Raw genomic sequence first — 9,483 nt, forward strand, 5'->3', positions numbered from 1 at the left:
ACTTCTAATCTTGTTGCATCAGGTTTCAGCTAAACTATTTTCTTGCTACACGTGAGGTCTTCTATATTGAACATCCCTTTGATTCCCGCTAATAGTAAACTGATATTGCTTTTAGAAATTTCTCTTTGATGCATTCAAATATTTATTGTAGAATTTTATGTGGTCTCTGCTTTAACGTGTCGTAGAACTTTGGTCTCTTCAGTTGAGAATGGATAAGAGTTGGATGCGAGCAGCAAGGTCTTCCGCTGAGTATTCTGAAGGAACTATCAACTTCATACAATTTGCTTTTCGTGAGTCAGCAAAAAATAGTAGGATTCTCTGCCCTTGCAAGATATGTGTAAACTCTCGTTGGTTAGGTGAGCATGAAGTCTATGATCATTTGATTTGCGACGGATTCATGTCCGGATATACCACATGGATTCACCATGGAGAAAGTATGCGGCCCTCCGAAGCAACTACTGGTCCTAGTTCACAGTTTGAAGAATATGGTGATAGTGATGAGATGGATGAGATGCTACTAGAAGGATTTGGGATGTACGATACTCGTACTTTAGGAGAGGAGCAAGAGTCTGAAGATGATTTCGACGATGATGCTGAGGCATACTATAGATTAGTTAATGATGGACACCAAGAGTTGTACCCAGGTTGCAAAAGATTCTCGAAGTTGCAATTTTTGGTGAGGTTGCTTCATATCAAGAATATGAGGGGAATGAGCAATGTCTGCTTTGATGAGCTTTGGAATGATGGAGTCTGGACTTATGATGCCTCTCGATCTAAGAAGTTTCTCTTACGTGCCGCACTACTATGGACAATAAGTGATTGGCCTGGGCGTGGATCTTTGTCTGGAGAAAATATAGCAGTTTGCTCCCATTGTCTATCAGAGACATGCTCTCTTTGGTTAAAGAATGGACACAAGAAATGCTATATGGGACATCGCAGATTCTTGGAACCTAATCACGAGTTTCGATTTGATGCTGAGTCATTTGATGGTTTTGAGGAACATCGAGAGCCTCCCGTTCCCCTTTCATCACATGACATTTCAGTATTGACAAAGGACATGAAAACTACGTATGGGAAACTGCAGCAGAAGAGCAGCAGGAAGCGACACCGTAATCAGGTAGATGAGAATGATGAGGTTTTTGGGCAAGCTAAAGAGTATGGTCCATACGCTAAGTCACCCAGAAGGATCAATAGCAGAGGGATATGTTTTGGATGATACTCTTACATTTTTCTCAAGATATTTGCATGGTTGTCCAACCATATTCACTCAAACAAGACGACACAATGATTGTATTGGCCCCAATGACTCGACAAACCATCAACCATACTTGAGAATAGTCGGTCGTCCTTTATTTGGTCCTTGTGTTGAAGAACTAGACTACACGTCATGGATCCATGCTCAAAGATATGTGTTGGTCAATTACCCCCACATTGCTCCATATGTCCAGTAAGTTTCTCACCACTTGTTCCACACTCTCCATACTCTCTGAACTAGTAGTAACCCTCTCTCATGTGCATGTAGACAACATCATGATATTCTATCAGCGGGTCAACGCAAAAGAATACGTGATGTAGAACGTGACCATCACAATAGTTTCCACACTTGGTTTGCTGACCATGTAAGTGCTATGATCTCACGCTAAAATTCTTGAAGCGCTTCATGTGGTGATATTGCATTGACTATGTTATGTCTCTAGGTTCAATCATTGATTTCCAATAATGTTAAGATCCCTGAAGAAGTTAAAGTCTTAGCACAAAAGCCATATCGGATGGTGAGAAAGTACAATGCTTACTCTATAAATGGATGCACTTTCCACACAAGGGGATATGGTGACGGAAAAGAAGCGCAATGTGATGGAGTATCTATGATTGCAAAGACATCTAGTTTCTCAAGTGCTAAAGATAAGAATCCAGCTTTCGGAGATGTTGTTTATTATGGCCGAATCACTGAAATAGTTGAGCTGAATTATTCAAACAAAGGCAGCGTGGTTTAATTCAAGTGTGATTGGGTCGACAGTGTTCACCCTGATGCTGGGGTTTGAAAGGACCCATATGGAATAACAGAGGTGAATTTTAACCATTTGCTAAGCAGTGGCAGCGACATATTTGATGAGCCATTTATCCTTGCAACTCAAGCCACCCAAGTATATTATGTACAAGATTCTATAGAGAAGGATTGGTACGCTGTGGTTCATCCACCTACAAGAGACTTCTTTGATATGGGGGCTAGAATTGATGGGCCTGAAGAACATTAGGTTAGGATTAGGTGAGAGCTATTGATTGTTTTTGGAAAAAAATTCAAGTGTCATTGATTGTTTCTATCTTAGTTTTGATACTGTCTTTTCTAAACGAGTTTCAAATTGTACATGCCAGGAAATATGATGACTTCGGGATCAAGATCTGATGCATTCAATCAGTCCCATGTGTCTGACCATGAACGAAGACTGAATGAGCTGAAATATAAAGTCAGAGAAGTTAATCTACCACAAATGGAATGCATCAATGTTATGAAACAAATGAAAACAGAAGCTTCAAACAGGGATAAATTAAAACACTTCATTATGGTAAGCTCTTAAAATACTTGGTGAGCTCTTGTTTTTATTACTTCTGATGGTCTTGAGGAGCTCAACATGGATAACTTTGAACACTTGTTTTTTATTTCTCATCTTGTTTTCTTGTATTGATTTTGAAGAATTCCAGAGCTGAAGAAGATGTTGACTTAAGGAGCCATGAGGGAAGTGGTGAGGAAACTGAATCAGAAGATGGAGAAGATGGCGCTGAACATGGTGATGAAACTGAATCGGAAGATGAAGAAGGTGAGTCTGGACAAGAAGATGAACATGAAGAAGAAGAGGAAGTTCGACAAGAACAGGAGAAAACACATGGTTAGTTCTGAGGGCATAAAAGAATTTACATGTGCTTGTTTTGCATGGGCCTAATGGTAGTTCCTATCTGTTCACATACCAGAAGATGTAGAGAAGACTAGAAGAGGACCTACTCACATGAGTCGCTTCTGGAAAGAACATGATGTTGATAACAAGATCAATTTGAAGTTCAACAGATTTGGTCAGCCATGTGGTTTGAAGACTTGCAAGCTGACAAATTTTATTGGAACCCTAGTGAAAGGAAAAGAAATGTCCTTAGCTGCTCAAAACTGGAGCAAAGTACCAAAGTTAGAGAAAGAAAAGTTGTGGGGTTCTGTCCAGGTATGTCAACGCAATCTAACATATATATTTGCATCTTCGACAAACATACGTCGCCAAACAGTGCAAGTGTGGTGGCAATGGGAACCATTCAGAAAACTGATAGAAAAGCTAAAGCTACTGATGGCCAACCACTAGCTGATTGTGTTGAAGTTCTTGTCAATGTCGTGCTCAAAGAAACAACTGAGCTGCCTCGTGCACAAGGGAAAATAAACAAGATAGGAAATGCCCAAGCTAGGTGTATTCCATGGCCACGCAAAAATGTATGATACATGACACTTTGCTAACTCAATCGCCCTGTTCTTGTATATGCAACTATTCTGAACTCTTTTTTATGCAGATTATGCAAACAGGCCGTACTACCGTGCTGCACTCTAAGGTACTATCATAGCTCATAGTTGTTGTTTTGTGCTCATATTATGTATAACTATACATGATTTTTGTTTTTACCCAACTGTAGGTTTCTAGTGTTTGTAGTCAGATGTCTTTCAACAATAGCGAGAATGTGGATCCCAACGAAACAACTACTGGAACTCAGGTGACCAACCATCAGACTAATTGCAGTACTTCAGAAGGTGCAGTGAGGAATATACTGAAGAGAAAGAAAGTTTCTGAGACAATAAGAATGAAAAAAGGTACTCAAGCAATCTCTGCTACAACCGGAAACAACATACTTAGGAATTCAGGCAGGGAAACATGAAAGATGGTCAGGTGAGTTGTACATGCCTTTTCCTATTGCTCTTGCATCAAGATTTTCTGTGGATATATAATTTCCTAACCTGAACTTAGTAATCAGCTCATCTACTATCCTCCTGCAATCCTTGACAGTACAATATTGTGATCTAAGATGCTCATTTAAGTTGTGATAGTAGCTTTGGTCATTTCTGAATTTGTGAAGATATGTTTCATTGCTGTACAATATTCAACAACAGTAGGTATTGTACATGTGTAAAGTCTGTACAGTGGTTGCACCTTGAATTGATGGCTCCATGTTTCAGTTCTTAAAAATAGTGCTCGGTGTCTTAGTGTCGTGTGGAACCTGGACATTCTAATGGGCAGTGGTGCTTCTCCAAAATGACAAATCTAGTCATATGGTTCACGCGCAAGTAGGATCAGATGGAACAACATGCATAGGCTTCAGTTTATCCTTTTTTTGCTAGTACCAAGTTGATCATCTATTCAGTGATTCAATCCAAGGAGGCAATGACCAATGGTCCAGATTTAAAGCAATACCTGTCACCCCTTAATGATCTTTATAATTTACCCATTTTACATTTAACAGTGCTGTTTTTTACCTACTCGTGCATGCTGTTGCTGTTTGAATGATAGATTAAGTTTAATGGCGCAAACAAAAATATGTTTAAGTTTTATTATTTACATCATTTTACATGCCTGTCTCTTTAACCCTGTTACAGTGCTAAGAACAGTCTTTGCTCTTGTAGATGCCATCCGAAAGTCGAAGTTGAAGGTGACACACAGCTGATTGGTTTCTGTACTTCTAATTGATTGCATCAAGCTAAAACGCTCTTTACATTGTTTTTACAACAGTAGCCAGTGTACCTTTGTGTTACATTGTTATCACAACAGTAGGCAGTGTACTTGTGTTACATTGTTGGCCCTGTGTTGATGATTGATACTTTGATGTCGTTTTCGAATTTGTGATGTTCTAATGCTTTATATTATTCGCTTGCACGATAGTATTTCTAGTCCATGCAAGCCTCTCAATCTTGTTCTACTATTGTATATATGTGTTTGTACAGTGGTTGCAAATTAGTGAGCTTGCCGCAAGAGTGTTTTTAATTCATATTCTTATATGCCTGTGTAAAATTTCTGGCATTCTTATGTGCCTCAGAAACATTTTGGAGGCAAGTCGAAAGACGCCACAAAATGGTTTTCGAGGCGATCTTAAGAAATGCCACAAAAATGTTTAGAAGGCAGTATGAGTTATGCCACACAAAATTTTTAGAGGCAGTATAAGAAATGCTAGAAATAGTCTTTGGAGGCATTCCTAAAGATGCCTCAAATTGAGCTTGCTGGCATTTTAAAAAATGCCTTTGTGTTTCTTTTGAGGCATTATTGAAAAATGCCTCACATTGAGTCTGCTGGCATTTTTAAAAATCCCTCTGTGTTGATCTTTTGAGGCGTTATGAAAAGGTGCCTTGAAAGACCTTTCCCTTCGTGACCATCTCTAGCATATTTTAAAAATGCCTTCTATTCTCTAGGCTGGCATTATATGGCCCTTTCGAGGCATTTTAAAGTGCCTCCTATTGATGTCCGTGGTGTAGTGACCAAGCTCCCTTCGGCATTCTTCTTGACTTTGTACATCCATTGAAGCTCTACGACATTATGTCCGTTGGGAACATCCACGAGCTCCCACACTTTGTTGTCTCGGATCGATCCCAACTCTTCATCCATAGCACGACGCCAACACTCTTCTGTCCTTGCATCTTCAAAATTTTCTGGTTCCTCGATGTGCAAACATAATTGCTCTTTACTCTTCATCTTCACCGAATTTATTCGAAGCGCTTCTTCTGAAGAGATGTCCAAGACGCGTTGTTCCTGTGCTATTGGAGAAGATACTTCTGCTTCTGAACTTGCCAAAGTTTGCGACTGGGGCACTCCCGAGCTGATTGCACGTTCACCAGATAAAACATCCATGAAATCTGGAGTACCTTCACGTGCATGCCCTTCTAGACTTCCTGACACGTGGCTTGCTGGACGTTGGTCAATGGCTGGAGTCTCTGGCTCTTGTGGCCTACTGGATTGGCTCCCACGTTGGGAGCTTTGTGGTAGGCTGCGCCCAACTTCCTGGCCGCTCACGCAGCCACCAGGTCGAGCGCTTCCAGCGCTGCCTGGTGCGTCCTGCTGCTCGCCTTTAGGCTTCTCGGCCGCTGGTTTATCCGGCGAGTCCGGCTCCGCTCCTTCGTCTGGAGTATCACTGCCCGTCGCCGAAGTTTTCAGTTGTTCTGGCGACACGTCTTCGTTGTTTTCCTGCATGACCACAACGTCACACAAGGTGTCGTGGACTTCTGGCGCCACGTCTTCGCCTGCTTTAAGCGTGATCACATCGTCATGCATTATGCCGTGGTCTTCTGGCGCCACGTCTTCGCCTGTTGCTAGCATGACCACGCCGTCACGCCTTGCATCATGGTCTTCTGGCGCCATGAATTCGCCTGGTTTTACTGGCATGACCACACCATCACGCTTTGTGTCATGGTCTTCTGGCGCCACGACATCGCCTGGGTTTACTGGCGTGGATGGACTCACCGGACATGTGTCTAGCTGACCAAGATCATCTGGATATTCTTTGTCCACTAGCTCGCACATCAGCATCATATCCCCATCGTCTCCTTCCTCGGCCATGAGTGCCCGTTGCTTCAGTGCTTCCTCGCAGTTAGCCTTGAAGTGACCGAGGAGACCACACTTATGACATCTCAATTTTCTGATGTCAAACTTCCTCCTCGGTGGTGCAGGCGCATCCTCATCGTCTGAGTCGGCGAAGTTCTTTCTCGCCGAGCGCTGCTTCCCTTTCCCCTTCTTCTTGCCGCTGCTCGTGGATCCGCCTTGCTTTTCTTTCAACAGGGCGGTAAATTGCGCCTTTGTCAACATCAGGTGCTCACTCGCCTCCGCGTCGCCGAAACTGAGACGAATTCTCTCGTCGTGGGCCTTGAACCTTCCGATGAGATCCTCGACCGTGAGACTCTTCAAGTCGAGACATTGCTCGATCGACGTGACGATCTGAATGTAGCGTGCCGGCGCGGCGCGCAAAAATCGTCGGACGATCGCAACTTCTTCTAGGGTTGAACCATAGCTGCGTATGCCGTTGACGAGGGTCTTGAGACGGGAGGCAAACTGATCGACCGTCTCACTTTCATCCATCTTTAGGCACTCGTAGCTTCTCATCAGGGACTGGAGATGTGCTTCCTTGACACGGTCATGACCCTGGTGCAGGATCTTGATGGTCTCCCATGCCTCCTTCGCCGATGTCTTTCCGACGAGGTGTTGTAGCACATCCTTCGGCATGGCGGAGTAGATCACCGTTAATGCCTGACGATCAATCCGGTACTTTGCCGCGCCCTTCGCGCGGCGCCGCCGGGTTCAACGGCTTCCCAGAACTCAGCCCCTTCCATCGCGACCTCCATGTTCATCGCCCATAGTGCGTAGTCCTCCCGATCCAGACGGGGGAATTGCGATCCCCCCACCATCGGCATCGGTGCTCCCGCTGCCGCTGTCACGATCTCCTTGCCTGTGTCCGACATGATCCTTCGAGTGCTTTCCGAAGATCACGACCGACAAACCAAGCTCTGAATACCAATTGTTGGCTACAGGCCCGATTCGACGAGTACTTTCTGTCGAGACGACCTCGTACGCAGCAGCCGCTAGCGACACTAGCTAGACAATTGATTCTGTCCGATGATGCGTACGTACACAAAGGAGCAAGCAGGCAGACTAGCTGGTGGACGGATTCCTCACGTACGTAGCTAGGTCACTAGCACACGCACAAACGAAAGAACCAGCCGCCGGCGTCTTCGATCGTAACTAGCACAACTCGCGAAGACACATGAATACGCACGCGATATTATGGCCACGGGAGCGTGTCGCTCCCGTTTGATTACTTTGTATTGATCTGATATTGGTACAAGTTGATTACAAGGGGTATCTAGGTATTTATATTAGCTAAGCTAGCCTATACAATACCTACTCGGTGATTGACTCCAAGCCCGTACCGGACAAGGACACCACATAATCGTGGTTAAACCCAACACCTCCTACTCCCAAATGTTCTTTTCAACTCTTTAGTTCTTCTCTTGCAATTTCTGTGTTGTTTACGTGACTGCCCCTACATGAGTTACAAAGCTAGGTGCTATCCAACAAGGGGGAGCAAAGTGAAACGATGTAGCGTGATATCTACTCTCGCAAAGCTAGGGTGTTATATATAAGGGAAAAAATTATATTAATGCAATTAAAGACGGTGAGCACTTGTTTATTTTCATGTGTTCAATGCCCATGAGCTACGATAGGCATGTTAAATTGTGCGCACCAGCCAGTTCGCCTTGAAAGCTTGAGCTAACGCCAAAAAGTTGGCTACGATGAGCAATTTCTACATCACTCTCTTGTTCAAACTAGCGCGTGTTACTGGTGTACGAGCAAACCTAAAACGTCCCCATTTCTATTTCAACCACTTTGTCTCCCGAAGACTTCACTGTTTCAACATGATTTCACTATATCATCATTCCGAATCCACAAGGAAAACAACAAACATTTTTTTGTATTATTAGGATCTTCTCAATATCATCAACAGAAGCACACATATAACTCATAATCGTAACACTTCTTTCATGCAGATGTACGGCTAGTCAAGCCCTTTGTCCTGCAAGTCACCAATGGCGTTAATCACCCAATGGAAGTTTGTATTGATAAGATGTTCAGATCCCCCACTCATCCACCAACTCCAGGTGGTAGTTCACAAAAGCCAGCTCCAAATCATCCTTAGAGAGAGCCAACCAGTTTTAACCAGAAGATCCCCAAGATGTGATCAAGGCGCATATGATATACTTCCCCATAATCCTTGCTACACCAAGGACGGGAAGGAACACAAGACTCACCCAGATCAGCCCGAGTCTTTGGAGGGGAGGACAGACATCGACACTCACGACGGTGCCGCCGCCGGAGGAAAGCGAAACCCTAATGTTTTACGCTAGAGGGGAAAACCTTTTATATTCTTCAGTATCCAAGTGAGTTGGTATGAATAAAAAGTTCTTTGTCAAACTAGAGTACGAACCATTTGTTGGGTTGCTAGGATGATAGGTGTTATCAGGTATCAAACCCTATGCCCAAATCATCAAAGATCAAGCTGTAGCTTTGACGCCTTGTGTCTCTTCTAAAAGAATTATTTCCTTGTGCAAGACGTTGTTTTTGTCGATAGCGAGGCACCATGGATAACATCATCAATATTGAGGAACTTTGGTCCTCACTATACAGAGTAGAGTTCTTGTTTTTTCTACAGAGTCCTCACTAGAGTTGTGTGAGTGGCTGAGTGTGTACATTTTGTCCGTACGTTACCTGGCGTTTACAAAGAAACATCTTTGTCCAACCAAAATTTGAACAGAAGCTCATAAGAGAACAAACAAATTGTATAATCTATTTTTTGTTTTCTTCTTTTAATTTTTTTGTGTAATCATGTCGATGGACATAAGTTGTATAATTTGTTTTATATGGAAAGAAAAGATAGGGAGACCTGAAATTTACTTCTAATAATCTTTTTTTTGCATGGATTTAC

At 43.1% G+C, this 9,483-nt stretch overlaps 1 protein-coding gene across 1 annotated transcript; it reads left to right on the forward strand.

The window, feature by feature from the left end:
• The first annotated feature begins 208 nt into the window (after positions 1–208).
• On the forward strand, positions 209–4,686 carry LOC119320692. The gene is made up of 5 exons (XM_037594668.1): positions 209–663; positions 3,310–3,466; positions 3,544–3,582; positions 3,664–3,838; positions 4,619–4,686. Exons 1-5 carry the CDS (start codon positions 209–211, stop codon positions 4,684–4,686), a joined length of 894 nt encoding a protein of 297 aa, XP_037450565.1.
• The last annotated feature ends 4,797 nt before the right edge of the window (positions 4,687–9,483 follow it).

Source organism: Triticum dicoccoides, chromosome 6B (assembly GCF_002162155.2).
Source record: "Triticum dicoccoides isolate Atlit2015 ecotype Zavitan chromosome 6B, WEW_v2.0, whole genome shotgun sequence".
NCBI classification, from domain to species: Eukaryota; Viridiplantae; Streptophyta; class Magnoliopsida; order Poales; family Poaceae; genus Triticum; species Triticum dicoccoides.